At 41.2% G+C, this 15,355-nt stretch overlaps 1 protein-coding gene across 3 annotated transcripts in view; it reads right to left on the bottom strand.

The window, feature by feature from the left end:
• Rgs22 (regulator of G protein signaling 22) overlaps nt 1-15,355 on the bottom strand; it is a 110,994-nt gene that overhangs the window by 29,135 nt on the left and 66,504 nt on the right. For all 3 annotated transcript variants that reach the window (XM_031358446.1, XM_031358445.1, XM_031358443.1), the window contains 2 exons: nt 3,197-3,391; nt 1,598-1,690 (listed from right to left, as the gene is read on the bottom strand). In XM_031358446.1, the coding sequence (XP_031214306.1) occupies nt 1,598-1,690; nt 3,197-3,391 (288 nt within the window). The remainder of the gene's footprint in view (nt 1-1,597; nt 1,691-3,196; nt 3,392-15,355) is intronic.

Consider the following 15,355-nt stretch of genomic DNA (forward strand, 5'->3'; position numbering starts at 1 on the left):
TAGTGAACCCAACTCACCATCCCATTTGTTTTTTTCAAAACAAATGTGCAGCCACGAAATAAACTACTAATATTTTAAAAAGAAATGCTCGTTTTAAAAGGAAGGATTATGCATAGCATTATAAACTTTGCTCCTGAAGCTTAAAATACATTATTATGTGCTATCTTTATGGATACTTACATACTTCCCAGGTTTTAATTAATGGTACCTTATATAGAGAACTTTTGCATGAGCTTTTATTTTAAAAACTATTGTTTTTGAAAAACCTTATTTATATAAAAATAAAAACTTCAGGAAGACCCAAAAAGGAAACTAAAGATCATCTGAAAAACCACCATTTGGATTATCTCCCTCATTTTTGTGAACTTCTTCCCAGATGTCTCTTTTTTGCATATATGTACACATATGTATGCATGTAATGTAAGTAGGATCATATGACATGAGTTAGAGTTTAGCTTGGTTTGGCTGAGACAGGGTTTCTTTGTGAAGCCCTGGTTGACCTGGAAGTCTCTATGTTGACCCAGCTGGCCTTGATCAGCTCTCACAGAGATCTCTCACAGAGATCTGCCTGTCTCTGCCTCCTGAGTACTGGGACTAAAGGGGAGAAGTGTGTGCCAGCACACCAAGCTTGTTATTAGCCTTCTTATTCCGTGTGCTTTTATATAACTGTGGGTCCTGAACAGTAATTGCAACTTCTTCTTTTTTTTTTTTTTTTTTTTTTTTTTTTTTTTTGGTTTTTCGAGACAGGGTTTCTCTGTGTAGCCCCAGCTATCCTGGAACTCACTCTGTAGACCAACCTGGCCTCGAACTCAGAAATCCGCCTGCCTCTGCCTCCCAAGTGCTGGGATTAAAGGCATGTGCCATCACCGCCCGGCAATTGCAACTTCTATGTAGCTGCATACACTTAATTTTATGTTTTTGTGGACGTATCATGATTTATCGAATCAGTTGAGCTGGGCTTGATGGCACATACACGTAGCATCTCCCAGTCCATGAGAGGCAGTGTCAGGAGAGGCTGGTGAGCTTGGGACATACTCAGCTGTATGCTAGGGAAAGGCCACTCTGGTTTTCTTAAGACTGACTCAAAACAAACAAACAAATAAATGTCACAATTTTGTAAATAAAATAAGTTAATATCCTTACCAATCCTATGTTCTTTTTACTGACTTTTCCAATTATTGACTGTATTTTTCTCTTTTAAAAATCTGTTGCTATAGGCATGATACTTTCTTTTTGTTCAGAAAATGCAACTGAACTCTTGTAAATTGACAACAAATGTGAATCCAGAAAATAATGGGCGCCATTTAAGGGAATGTCCTGCCATGTGAGGTTTACATCCCTGATCTTAGGAGAGAGACAAATGGCCTGGCTCCCTATGTGGCCAGCTTAGTTTTTCTAGCTATGCTGAACATGTCATTTTAACACTGTGACCTGTCAAATGTAGCAAGCATGCTAGGCAAAGGGGTGACAGGATGGTGATCCTTGAGTCCCCGTCTCACTACTGTGCATCTCTCTAAAGACTCTTTCCAGCAGGATAAATGGTGGTGAGTGTCCCAAGGATTCCAAATGGAAATTTTCTAGATGCAGAGTGTCTTACCTCAGCCTTCTTGGAAAGTACGTCTTTATGCAAAGCATGTAGCTTTCTGAAGTACGTGGAATCTAGCTGCCGAGTCTCTTCTTGTAGTTCCACCTAGAAGACAAGATGTATAATACTAGTAGAATGTGCATTATGAAAAGGGGGACAGAGCACACAGTTTACCAAAATCAGTGAGCTCTTGCAAAGAAGCAAAGAGCTTTCGAGGCAAGAGCAGAATGCTCATGTCATTAAAAATATTAGCTGCAATGAGGTGACGTATCAGATATACACAGACGAATGGACACTTTCTATTTAGTGACACAGTTGCTGTCAGTGACCCCCTCCTCTCTGGGCACATACATAATATAAACGTGTTGATCACAGTTTCAGTTTCTAATCAACAGAATGAGTCAGGAAGGCAGCCAAGTACTTCACAGGAGATCAGCAAAGGGCAACATTGTTTCCTGGTCTCCAAACATGTATTATTGCTATAGCAAGAGAGAAAGCAGTTGGCCAAATTAGCGCTCATGGCAGGTCTGTTTCCCTACCATCTAATGTACCATTTTCGCTAGGCAGAGAATAAGACCACTCTCCAATTCTCTATTGCAGAGAAAAACCAGTTTGGCTGGCTAACTGCCTGGGAACTCTCTGTATTTATATAGCTAGCTTTGGTAGTCTGTTTGAAACTCCTTCTGGGGGGACGAGTTTGCATTACACAATCAGCTAGGCTTTTAGCCCTCTGGACTGAAGTTAAGAGAGATGCTAGGACTAAGAATAATTTCCCCTCTTTTATTAAGAAGAGCATATAATCCATCTCATACATTTTTATAAGATTCATTTGCTAATACCAAAATGTTTCAGCTCAGGGCAATTATAATTCCAAGTTTCCTTTACAATCCCAGGATCCTATAGACTTTACATTTCTTTTAAGAAATGTAGTACATATTATAAATGAGAGGCTTTTAAAATATCATATGATATTCTGTTTTTTCTAGTGTAATCTATACATTCATAGAGTAGAGGGGATACTATGCTAATCTTTTTAGAATCGCAAGAATTAAGGAATAAACTGGGCAGTAGTGGCACATGCCTTTAATCCCAGCACTTGGGAGGCAGAGGCAGGGTGGATTTCTGAGTTCGAGGCCAGCCTCGAATGTAAAAAGCTGTGTAGAAACTTAGCCTGTGGAACATTAGAATTTCATCAATTCCCGGTACTTTAAATGGAAGCACTGAAGTCGGAGGCTCTGCCTTTCATGATACACGGAAAGAATTCAGACTTCCTATGGATATGATGTTTACTGTAGCCCATGCAGCAGAAAATTAAAAGGCTCTGTTCTAGTCACAGTGTGAGCACTGTGAGGAAATGAGTGTAAAGGACAACACCTATCTGGCTAGTTTGCACAAAGTAAAAGCCCACATTTCTCTTTTGAGAACTTTTGTGCAGAGAACTAAGGATGACAGAGATTAAGTCTTTTGTTAAGAGACAATGGGAAAACTGGCATGAAAAAAGATTTAAATTAAGCAGTTAATAAGCATGTTCCCTGCCATGCCTTGATGTCTGAGCCTCGGCCCATCTGAGGCCATCGCTCTCCTGCAAGCATGATTGGCTGGCCATCGTACCTTTTTGTAAGCCACCTGGTCTGACATCACCATCTGTGTCCAGGGTTCCAGAAGGCTGAGAAGGATAAACTCCTCTGCTGTGTCAAATAGATCTTCGAATGGTGGCTGTATTTTCATGTAAATGTCTTTCTTCCCTTCCTGATCAAGTCCAATGTCCAGGCTGGCTGACGGAGCAATGTAAGTGGCAAAAAGATACTGAGAGAGGAGGGTGGGGCAGAGGGATGTGGAGATGCACAGCGGTTAGCAAGCACACTGGCAAAGATGGCAAACCTACCTACGACACAGCAATGCTTCCTTCTCTCTTCTTTTCCACCAGAAATTAGCAACTAGACATTGTTTGCTCAGGTAACAAGTGTGTAAGGAGACACCGTGCCTGGCAGGGCTGTTTTTCCTTGTGTGTTTTTACAGATTGAATCCTGTATGCCAGGCAAATATTCTATCACTGAGTGACACCTCAGCCTTCTAAGCTGCTTTAAAAGTATCCTTTTGTAGCACAGCCTGCACTCCCTGCACTCGGGGCAGAGACAGAAAGATCAGTTCAAGGTCACTTCAGCTTCCTAGTGAGCTCGAAGTTAACATGGGCTATAACATTGTCTCAAATTAAAAACAAAAACCTTAAACAAAAAGCCAAGGTTATAAGGGCTGAAAATCTGGCTATTGGTACTCATTTAATCTAAATGCCAAATTTCCATTCTGCTTAATCGCAGAATTCCAAGAATGGCTAGTAGGGCTCTTTTGGGTATAAAATGTCTCCATCTGGTGTCCAAAGTTGTGGAATGGATATAGGAAGGTGATAATGAGTAGGAAGATACGCCCAGGATTTCTGATGGCCTCAATCACGGCTATCATACCTAGGAAGCAATTTAATAACCCTGCCACATCACTATCCCTGAATAGTAGAAAGTATACATATATATTATATATTGTATATATAATTATATATGTTATATAATATTATATAAATATAATAAATGTGTGTGTATCTATATGCACACACACACACATTTTAAGGCATGGGAAGTACTGTTCCTCACATGACTCAGTCCTGCAGGACAAGCAGAGACCAGGACCAGAAAAAAAGGACCAGAAGAGGCTAGAAGAGTCCAGAAGAGGTGCAGGAATCCAAGGGAACTATGAGGAAAGAACTTACAGCCTCACCCTGTCACCTGCAGAACCCCAGGACTCTGGGGCTACTCCCCCACCTCACACCCCTTGGAATCTCCAGAGGACTCTGAGAGACTTCCCTGTTCACTCAGCCCACTTGACTACAATTAGGTCTGTAAGTATTTTTTAAATCTTGTTTCCTATTATTTAATTTCTGTTCTTGCATTCATTCCTCTTGGTGATTTTGCTTTTGTTCAGTGTTGCTCTGGGTGGTTGCTTCCATTCTCCACCCTGTTTCCTATAAGGCATACTTTACACTTCACCCAGCTCGTATGCCCATCTTATTCCAAGTCTGCTCCTCCTTCTTCCATCTTTATTCCTCCTCTTTCTACTTACTTAACCCTAACCTTCTGTAGATTGTTTTTTTTGTTGTTGTTTTTTGTTTTTTTTGTTTGTTTGTTTGTTTTTGAGACAGGGTTTCTCTGTGTAGCCCTGGCTGTCCTGGAACTCACTCTGTAGACCAGGCTGGCCTCGAACTCAGAAGTCCACCTGCCTCTGCCTCCCAAGTGCTGGGATTAAAGGAGTGCGCCACCACTGCCCGGCTACTTTCCGTAGGTTTAACAAGATCTGAAACTGTGCTCCTAAGAGCATCCCAACTCTCCCCTCCAACCTACTTTATTAAACTCAGCTTGTTAATTTTTTCAAAGTCATTATTTAGTCCTTATACTTATCTGCCTTACTTCCCTCCCACTCCTAATCCTGGTAACTAAAATCCAAGCATGCCCCACACTCTCCTTGACTGTCTTTCCTCCAACAGTTGTTGAAATCAGAGGGACCACTGTTGCCAGCTGCTAGCACAGTATTTGCATTGCTATACCATCAAGGAATAGGGGACCCTTTGCCAGTTGCTCACAGCCAATGACATAAAGCTTACGCCAGACACCCTGAGCTCCTGGGGTAAGCAACGATTTTCTCAAGGGCACTCTACCACCACCAAGCACATGTGAGCATTATAAATACTTCAAGTAAAAGAATATAGCTGATAAAACATAAAGCAAGCAACAATATAATATCTAATGTGTAAATTCCCACACAGGAGCATAAGAAACATGAAAAACCAAGTCAATATAAGTCTTCCAAAAATTACTAACTTTCATTCATCTAGCAAGAGAGAGTTAGAAGACATCTTCGTCAGAACGAAAATGGTTATAAATGCGTGCAAAGACACGAGAGGTGCTGAGAAGAGGAAGGCGGGACGACTGGGAAGAATAATTCAGCAAAAACACAGAAACAATGAAGAAAAACCAGCCTGAAATGTTGGGGATAAAAAGGCATCAAGTCAATAAATCATGGGAAGGTCATGGTGACAGACTGGGTCAAGAGAGCCAGAGCATTGAAGTCTGCAAACCAAGGGGTCGGGAGAGGCAGGCAACACAATGTGAACACAGACAGAGTCTAAAGAAGGTGCCAGTGTACGCGTCAAGACGTACAGGAGGGTCTGAAAACACATACAGAGAGTGAGCACAGAGGGAGAACCTTATTCTCAAGGCATAGAAAACATTTTCAAAAGGGTCATGCACAAGATATCCCAGTTAAGGAAAAGAGACGCCAATCTATATGCTGGAGACAGCTAACAACCAAAGAGAGAAGACCAAAAAGAACCGCCCCTCATCATATTATAACTAAAACATTGATTATACAGAACAAAGAGAAGATTTTTGTTTTGTTTTGTTTTTTTTGAGACAGGGTTTCTCTGTGTAGTCCTGGCTGTCCTGGAACTCACTCTGTAGACCAGGCTGGTCTCGAACTCAGAAATCCGCCTGCCTCTGCCTCCCAAGTGCTGGGATTAAAGGCATGCGCCACCACCGCCCGGCTTTTTTTTTTTCTTTTTTTAAAAAGATTTATTTATTTATTATATGTAAGTACACTGTAGCAATCTTCAGACTGCTCATTATGGGTGGCTGTGAGCCACCATGTGGTTGCTGGGATTTGAACTCATGACCTTCTGAAGAGCAGTCAATGCTCTTCCCCACTGAGCCATCTCACCAGCCCAAGAGAAGATATTTAAAGTTGCAAGAGAAACACCAAGTCACATACAAAAGCAGGTCCATCCAAATAATAGCAGATTCATTAACTGAAACTTAACTGCTGTACTAAACAAATTCATCACAGCTGAAGGAAGTTTCCACAATTAAAAAAAAAAAAAAGCTTATGACTACTTAAACCATCTTTAAAAAGATACTTAAGAAATCTTATATAAGAGGAAAAAAATCCATCCATGATGTACATGAAAGAATAAACCACACTAGAATATTAAAGCAAGAGGAAAAACCAAACACTACAAAACCAAACGGTGACAGCAATTAATGTACACCTCTCAGAAGCAGCTCTGAGTATTAACAGTCCCAACTCCTCAGACAGAAGGCGCTAGACTACATCAAACACTGGGAACTATGGATTTGTTACCTCCAAGAAATACACCTCACCACAAAAGATAGATACTGCCTTCGAATAAGTGGGTGGAAACTAGAGTCAATAGACCTAGGGATAAGAAAGTGTCACTGCTCTAACATCTGACAACACAGACTTCAAAACTAGTAAGAAAAGATAAAGATCACTACCTGTGACTAAGGGACCAGTCCATCAAGGGGACATTATGATTCTAACATGCATGCCTAAACTGCTGCAACCAGTTTCATGAAAAACAATCACTAGATGTAAAATGACATACTGACCCAAGCATGAAGATCCTGGGTGGCAACATCCCACTCTTACCAACTGACCAGTCACACACCAAAACACAAGAGAAATAATTCAGTTACATGACATTATGGACTAAATGGACTTAACAGGTACATATAGAACTCTACTCCATCCACACATCACAAAATATACATTCTTCTCTGAAGCTCATGGAACTTTCTCCAACATAGCTTATATTAGGGCACAAAGCAGATCTTAACAAATCCAGGAAAACTGAACTAGTTCCTTCTATTCTAGCTGATTACAATGAAATAAGAGCATAAACCAACAGCAAGAGAAGCTCTCTCTAGCACATGCCCTGACCGTGGGGGCAGGGAGCAGGAATGCACTATAGTGAATGTGTCCTGGGGAAATGAGAGGGAAAACAAATATTCTCAGAAATCAAATACAAATAAAAACACAGCATATGAAGACCCATGGGATACATTGAGAGCCATTCTAAGAGGACACTTTTTAGCTCTAAGGAGGTGGCTATAAGGTCAGTGTGGGGCGAGAGAGACGCCTTAGAATGTGAGGGTGTTTCCTGCTCTAGTTCCCAAAGACCACACTGGGTGGTTCACAAATGCCTGCCTATAATTCCAGCTTGAGGGATTTGACACCCTTTTCTGGTCTTAAAAGGCAAACCTTTAGGCAAACTAACCAAAAGAAAGAGAGAGGACCCAAACTAATAAAATTAAACACAAAAGGCAGCCATTAAAATGAGCATCAATGAAATTCAGAAGATCATTAGATCTTACCTAAATATATGTATATATATATGTATATATATATATGTAAAGACATATATATATATTTCACTAAATTGGAAAAATATTAAGTAATGGATAAGTTCATAGACACATGTGACCCATAAAAATTAAACCAGGATGAGATAAACCGTTTAAACAGATGTATAGTATGCAATGAAATTGAAGCTATAATTAAAAGTCTCCCGACTAAAAAGCCAACACATATCTTGATTCACTGGTGAATTTTACCAGACCTTCAAAGGAGAATGAGCCCTGATGTTTTCCAAACTAGTCCATAAATAACAAAGGGACATTACTAAAATAACGAGGAGACATTACTAAACTCCTTTACAAAACTAGCATTTTCCAGTTTCTAAAACTAGACAAATATAAAACAAGAAAATTACAGACCATAATTACATCTCCCCTATGACCATAGATGCAAAAATTCTCAACAAAATATTTGCCAACTAAATTCAAGAATACATGAAAATGATCATTCATCAGAGTCAAGTTGGTCTTATTCCAGAGTTGCAGGGTTGGTTCAATGTATATGAATGAACAAATGTTGTAAATTATATGAATGGGTTCAAAGACAGAAATCACATGCTTATATTGATAGATGCAAACAAAAGCTTCTGAAAAAAATCCAACACCACTTCATGTTAAAAGTCCTGAAGAAAAAGGAAAGGAACGTGGCAAAGAGTCTCTATTTTGCAGGTGATATATATGACTCTCCCTAAGAGACCCTAAAAGACTTTACCAGACAACTCAGAATGTATAGGAAGGTCTCGGCGAAGTGGTAGGATATAAAATTAATATACAAAGTCAGTGGATTCACTATATGATGATGACAGACATACTAAGAAAGACATCAGGAAGACAGTCTTATTCACATTAGCCTAAAATGTCTTTTAATAACCATAATATGGATATTAAAAACTTCTATAATCAAAACTGTAGAATGCCTTACAGTTAAGAGAGATGTTGGGAAACGGAAAGACTGTGGAAGGCTGGGCCGTCCGCTGGATGGTCGGGCCTCAGCATGGTACTTATTTTCCTGGTCCCCTTCATTCTTCTGCTTTCTAGGACCTCGGGATACTGTTTATTATGACCTGAGTCATTTCTCTTTGTTCAAGTATCAGCCATCGCTGACAGTCAGCATAATCTTTAGAAGGAACAAAGTTTGCTCTGTCTCCTTGATTTTTTATATTCTTTGTAAAGTCACAGAGCTGACATCACACACATTTCCTACCTTCTGTGAAGCTCCTTCTTGCCTCTCCAAGGTGACACAGGCAAAGGTGATAAAGACATGAAGACAGAATTCTGTTATTGATTCTTAAAGGGTATGGCATTAGTTGTCAGGCCAACTAATGACAGGCCAGAGAGGATACACTCTCCCAGGCCCAGCTTACTCACCCATGGTTACCCGGCCTACCTACAGGAGCATAGGTGAGGAATTCCTCACAGATGTGTAGCTGACCTTAGATCACTGAAAAGTCTCTTACCACCATGGCTGACTTCAACCTCCCTGAAGCAACATATGTAGAGTCCTATCCCCTACCCCTCCCTTGCTTTGGCTAATTTCCATATAATGCAGCACTTCCCTCAAAGCTCATGTAGCTAGGGGAGAATTTCGTGCTGCTGGGACGATCATGAGAGAGAGCCTGGACTTTCAGGTCACAGTCTAATGACCCTCCCTCATCCCCACTCCTTCTACAATGATATATTTATCAACAGGCTTGATCAAGACAGTAGTCAAAGCTGCTATGCAAGGTAACAATGGCCATGTTATGCCTAGGGGACAGTGTTCCACAACATCAGGAAACAAAGTAAATTTATAATATATTCAACTGACTTCCAGTGCTAAAATCTGAATATTAGGCTGGGCTGCTTGTCACTCTTCAGAGGACTCGAGTTCTTTCTCCAGCACCTACATGGTAGGTGGCATCCACCCTTAGTTCTATGACGGGGGATCCAGTCCCCTCTTCTGACCTCTGAGAGCACCAGGCACATTTGTAGTGTACATTCATCATGCTGACAAGCATTCATAAACATAAAAGAAACGCATCCTTAAAGAATTAAAAATCTCAAGATGTCATCTAATAATCAAGAAACACCTTGATGGCAGATGACAAATTTAGGGTACTTGTTTATATATAAACAAGATAGAACATACTTAATCAAAGAGTTAAGCACCTTTATAATTTTGAGCACCTTTATAATTTTTATAATGATGAAATAATTTTAAGTTGATGCTACCTAACTTTTTTTTAAAGATTTATTTATTTTTATGTACTTCGGTGTCTTGCCTGCATGTATGTCTGTGTGAGGGAGTCAGGTCCTGTGGAACTGGGAGTTATAGACAGGTGTGAGCTGCTATATGAATGCTGGGAGTTGAACCCAGATCCTCTGGAAGAACAGCCAGTGCTCTTAATGTGCACGGAGCCATCTCTCCAGCCTTGCTACCAAGCTTTTTGAGGAAATACAAAGACTTCCTGAGTAACTTGTGTAATTATGAATTAGAGCATTATTACAATATCTTGGGTCATTTGCTACTTTTCTGGCCACCCAACTCTTTCTTTTCAACCACAGAAATCGCTAACAACACAGCCCCTGTTACAAAGCGAGTGTTCCCTTCATGAGCTACATGGCCACTCTGATTAGCCATAAACAGACATCTATGCATACACAGCTGTGGCAGACCTGATTCCAACTTAAACACTAACCTATGATGTTTTTCCCCAGGCCAGCAGGGATACAGCATGACTGCCTGGCACTGTACACAACACAGCTCTTAGCTCCATCTCTCTTGGAGACACTCAAAGGTTATATAATCAGGAAATGCACGCTGCGGCCTGCCCACACCTCTCTACACCTGCGCCTGTGACTCACATTCTTGGCAAGTGTATCAACTGGGAGGGGGGCAAAAGGCCTCTCTCATAAAAAAAAAAAAAAAGAGTTACAGCCAGGAAATCCTGGAGTTCATTTTCTTGTTGAAGCAAACTCTTAAGAAGTCTATTTCACTGCGAGTAGGACAAGCAGGACCAAAGGAGGTAGGGTGGGTACCAGGAGACAGGAAGAAGAGCTGAAGGGGCAGGGGAGGGACTAGCAAAGTGAAGGCAAAGAAACCAAGACCAAAACCCATGAAAGGGCACAGAAGAAGAGAGTTCTGAAAATCCTTTGCTTTTTAATGGGCATTCAATGGAAATAATACTTAACTTTGGGGGTGATAAAGAAAAGGTCTCACTATGTAGCCCAGGCTGGCCTTGATTCTACAATCCTCCTGCTTCTGTTCTCTGAGAACTGGCTAAATAGGCATACACCCACTGTACCCATTTAAATAATTATTATATTTTTATTTATTTATTCATTTATTTATTTATTTATTTATTTATTTTTGTTTTTCGAGACAGGGTTTTTCTGTATAGTCCTGGCTATCCTGGACTCACTCTGTAGATCAAGCTGGCCTCAAACTCAGAAATCCACCTGCCTCTGCCTCCCAAGTGCTGGGATTAAAGGCATATGCCACCACTGCCTATTTAAATCATTTTTATACACATTACTTAATTTGGCATCATATGGGGAAAGCTTGCATTTTTGTTTCCTTAAGGAAATCTCAGCTCCCCATTAGAGACAACAATGTGTATGCTCTACCTGCAGGACAGTACCTGAAAGATGGAGCAAACAATTCCCACAAACAAATTAGGACACTTGCCAACAAACTTTATATTTTCTAAGCCTATGCTATTTTGCATGCTAGATTAAAGTACCATTAATTAATAATTTTAAAAGTCACATTGAGCTGGGCGGTGGTGGCTCACACCTTTAATCCCAGCACTTGGGAGGCAGAGGCAGGCGGATTTCTGAGTTTGAGGCCAGCCTAGTCTACAGAGTGAGTTCCAGGACAGCCAGGGCTACACAGAGAAACCCTGTCTCAAAAAAAAAAAAAAAAAAAAAAAAAAAAAAAAAAAAAAAAAAAAAAAAAAAAAAGTCACATTGAGAGTTAATAAACATCTGTGGGTGTAGCATTTGCCTGCCGTGTGTAAGGCCCTGGATTTGATCCCCAACACCAGAAAATAACTAGTAGCAGCGAGCATGGTCTTGGTTTAGTGGACACCCCTCCTTTTAAAGACACCATACTACACAGACTCACTTCACCATGTTGTGTTCTTATCCTAGCAAGCCTACATAAGCAGACCTGAGAGATGAGTGTGTCAGGCTTTCTGAATGTGTCCTTTTGTTTGTTTAAGCAAGGTAAAAAGCAAAGAAACAATGTGACATTCCACAGCTGTGCTAGTTGGATTTCTCTTTGTATCAAATACTAGCTGATGACATTGTGGAGTGAGACTCCAATTACGCTGCTCTAGGCATGTACTGCGTGTCCATGCATGAGGTGTGGAGCGAAGCCTTCTCCTATGCTCAAGGCAAGCAGTGCTGGGAAGGGGCCTGAGGAGCTGCCGCCTGACAGATGTGTTCCAGTGAAAACAACAATCGCCATTTGGCCTTAAAAGGTGGAGGCAAGAACACCAGCAAACGGGTTACCACACAGGCTGAGTCCCCCGCAGCTACCCCGCAGCTGTCCCTTGTGTTAATGGATGGGTCTCACATGCTTCCTTTTGATGTATTCAAGGCTGGAGTGTGTGGGTCTTAATGAGACTGCCTGTATTGTACCATGTATTGCATGATGTTTGACTTTCACTGCGAGCCTGGGACTGAAGTGAGAGAGAGAAATAGAAAACTTTAAAACTGGAAGATGCTTCCAAACCTACATGCTGCAAGACCGTAACACTGGCTCACAGGACATCTGGCAGAGGAGATGGGCAGACAGACATCGAGGACACTAGTGTAGATTTTTCCTTTGATGGTCTCAACACAAAGAAATGATAACTGTGCAGGATGACGGGCATGCTAATTAGCCTGCCTTGCTCATTGCATTAGGTATGCACATATCAAATCCCAACGTAGTTATGGTGTGCTGATTTAAAACACAATAACCAGCAGATTGTCAACTTCATTTGGTAAAGTAACACAGAGGTTAGGAGAGACTACTTGTGTTTCGGTGGGCAGTATCATCGAGAGATCCTTATTTTTAAAGCTCATAAGGTCAGCAGGGGGTAGTTTGACATATATCTTTCACAATCTTCTAGGAGTTTCCCAAGATGCCTAGAAAAGGAGTTTCAGAAATAAAGGCATGCCTGCAGTTGCCACCTCCCGCAGCTATGCAGGTCCCCTGTGCTTGAGTGTCAGCAGAGCCTGCCAGGCCCCAGACAGGAGCCCATGTGGCCACTTCATGTAAAGAAAAAAGGGGAATCTCTGGGTACAGAAATGTACAAAGTCCGTTTGCCAAGTATTTTGTTGTTTTCTTAACTCATTTATTTATGTATTTTCTTAAATATAGGAGTGCTCTGTCTGCATGCACACCTACATGCTAGAAGAGGCCATCAGATCCCTTTAAAGATGATCATCATGTGGTTGTTGGGAATTGAACTCAGAACCTTTTCAAGAGCAGCCAGTGTTCTTAACGGCTAAGCCATCTCACTAGCTGCTTTGATGTTTTTAATCAACTCCCTTTAAAGTTTATAGTAAGCCAACCGTGGGGAACTTGCTAATGGTGGAACAAACATAAGGTACCATCTTTGAGAGGGGCCACTAAACAGTTTCCAAAATGCAGGTGAAATTCTGAAGGTGGAGGGTTAGAGTTTCCAGCGCTAATGTTAAGGAAACTTAAAATGGAGAGGATCAGGATGAGCCTTCTCTGTCCTCCTCTCTCCCTCCATCAGGAGAATGGTATGCTGGCTCAGCTCAGACCATGGGAGCTAAACAAAAACTTTTGGAAATTTTGTGAACTATTAAATTTAGTCATTATCAAAAGTTAAGTTACATAACCTTTTAATTATAGAAATTATATTAAAATCGAAGATAGTGAACATTTAAAACTCAGTGCTCCCAGTAACCCTTACTAGTCACAGCTGTGATGCCATCCGTCTGTCTGGGTAGTACTATCTGAGGAACCAGGGTATGGCAGTGTGCTGCTGTAACAGCACACCTGCTTGGTCATATCCAGAGCTGGAAATCACCTATGCTGTTTATATGAGTGCAGGCTGCCCTCCTGCCAGGACTGTTAGATGCTAAGCATTCACTATCACACCACAAGCAAGACAGTTCTCTTTTTGTACCATAGCTAGAGGACGCCATAGCCCACCATCACATGCCAATTTATAACACTTTCCTTACAGACTGTTTAATTTATCCCTAATTTTGAAAATGTGGACTATAATACAGTTCCTCTTAGTACTTTCATCAGAGTAAAACCATGCAGAGGAGAGCTAATAAGTTTGTCTTCTCCTTCTCAACAGTGTCCAGAAAAGGGCAGAGCTAAATGTCCAACGTTGACTTTGACTTCAGTCTGGCAGATAAGTTAGAAGAGGTAAGGATGCAGGGGGAGAGAACTTGTCCATGTGTCCTCCTGAGAAAGTGAGTATGAAGAGGAAGCAACCAGGCATGAAGGGAAATAAAGCTCACTATATTGGGTCTTAGCTCGGAGCCTGTCCTACCTCAAGAGCCAACTCTCTTCACAGATCACCTTCAGCAGAGCAAGCAGCTGTGTGCTCAGCTGTGGCAGCAGAACACGCTGCTGAGCTTGAGGGCCAATGGCAGAGGAACACAGGAACCTCTCAAATGTGCTCAGTAACTCTCTGCTCTTGGAATTTATATAAAACACAGGGATGAAACTGTTCCCCAAAGCTAAAGGCAAGAGGGAGCTCTTGGAGTGTTTGTAGCATGGATATGAATACCCTGATACTTTCAGCGATCACAAAATTTGGCAAAAAGAGAAGTGTGTTTTTATAACCACTCGCAGCTCTAGCAGGCACAGAACCTTGTGATCTGAGTTCAGATGAGGCAGAAAAAGAAAACACCAAGCAACCCAACCTTTTTTTTTTCTGCAAAAGGAGGAGAAAAGCGATGGTTTTAATGACTTCTCACAACCCAGTAGGAGCTCAAAAACATTACTGGGAATCCGCGCCAGAGGATGAATTACAGAGGAAGCTTTGAACAGATGGACTCGAGTGTGAAGAGCCCTGCACTGCTCAGTTAGGAATTCCGAAGACGGGGATCTAGGGATTGCAACGCCCCAATACTGAGAGGAAAACTGCAGCCGAGATCAGCACAAGGTGGGATTGCCAAAAGACAGACAACGTGAAGACAATCATGCTGAGGGTTTCTGGCCGAGGCTCAGCCCTTACTAACGAGAACTCTGAGGGGGGGAAAAAGAACTCCAGAAAATGCTAATCCAGTAACAGAGGAACACTTGCTTGAATCCGTTTTGAAAACATGAAAATCAGAAGGAGAAATCAGAACATGCTAAGAAAGCCAGAAACAAACCATAAGCTCAAGGAAAAAAAATGAATTGGGAGTTTCAAGACTGACTTCAGGCATTGCTTAAGACATTTTGAGCAAAACCAATTAATCAAGTATACTGTGGAGTAAAATAGACAAATAGCTTAGCTAAAAAAGAAAAAAAAAAAATCCTACCAAACGGTCAAGGGCAATCTAAATTGCC

The sequence above is a fragment of the Mastomys coucha genome, unplaced genomic scaffold (genome assembly GCF_008632895.1).
Source record: "Mastomys coucha isolate ucsf_1 unplaced genomic scaffold, UCSF_Mcou_1 pScaffold7, whole genome shotgun sequence".
In the NCBI taxonomy this organism is placed as follows: Eukaryota; Metazoa; Chordata; class Mammalia; order Rodentia; family Muridae; genus Mastomys; species Mastomys coucha.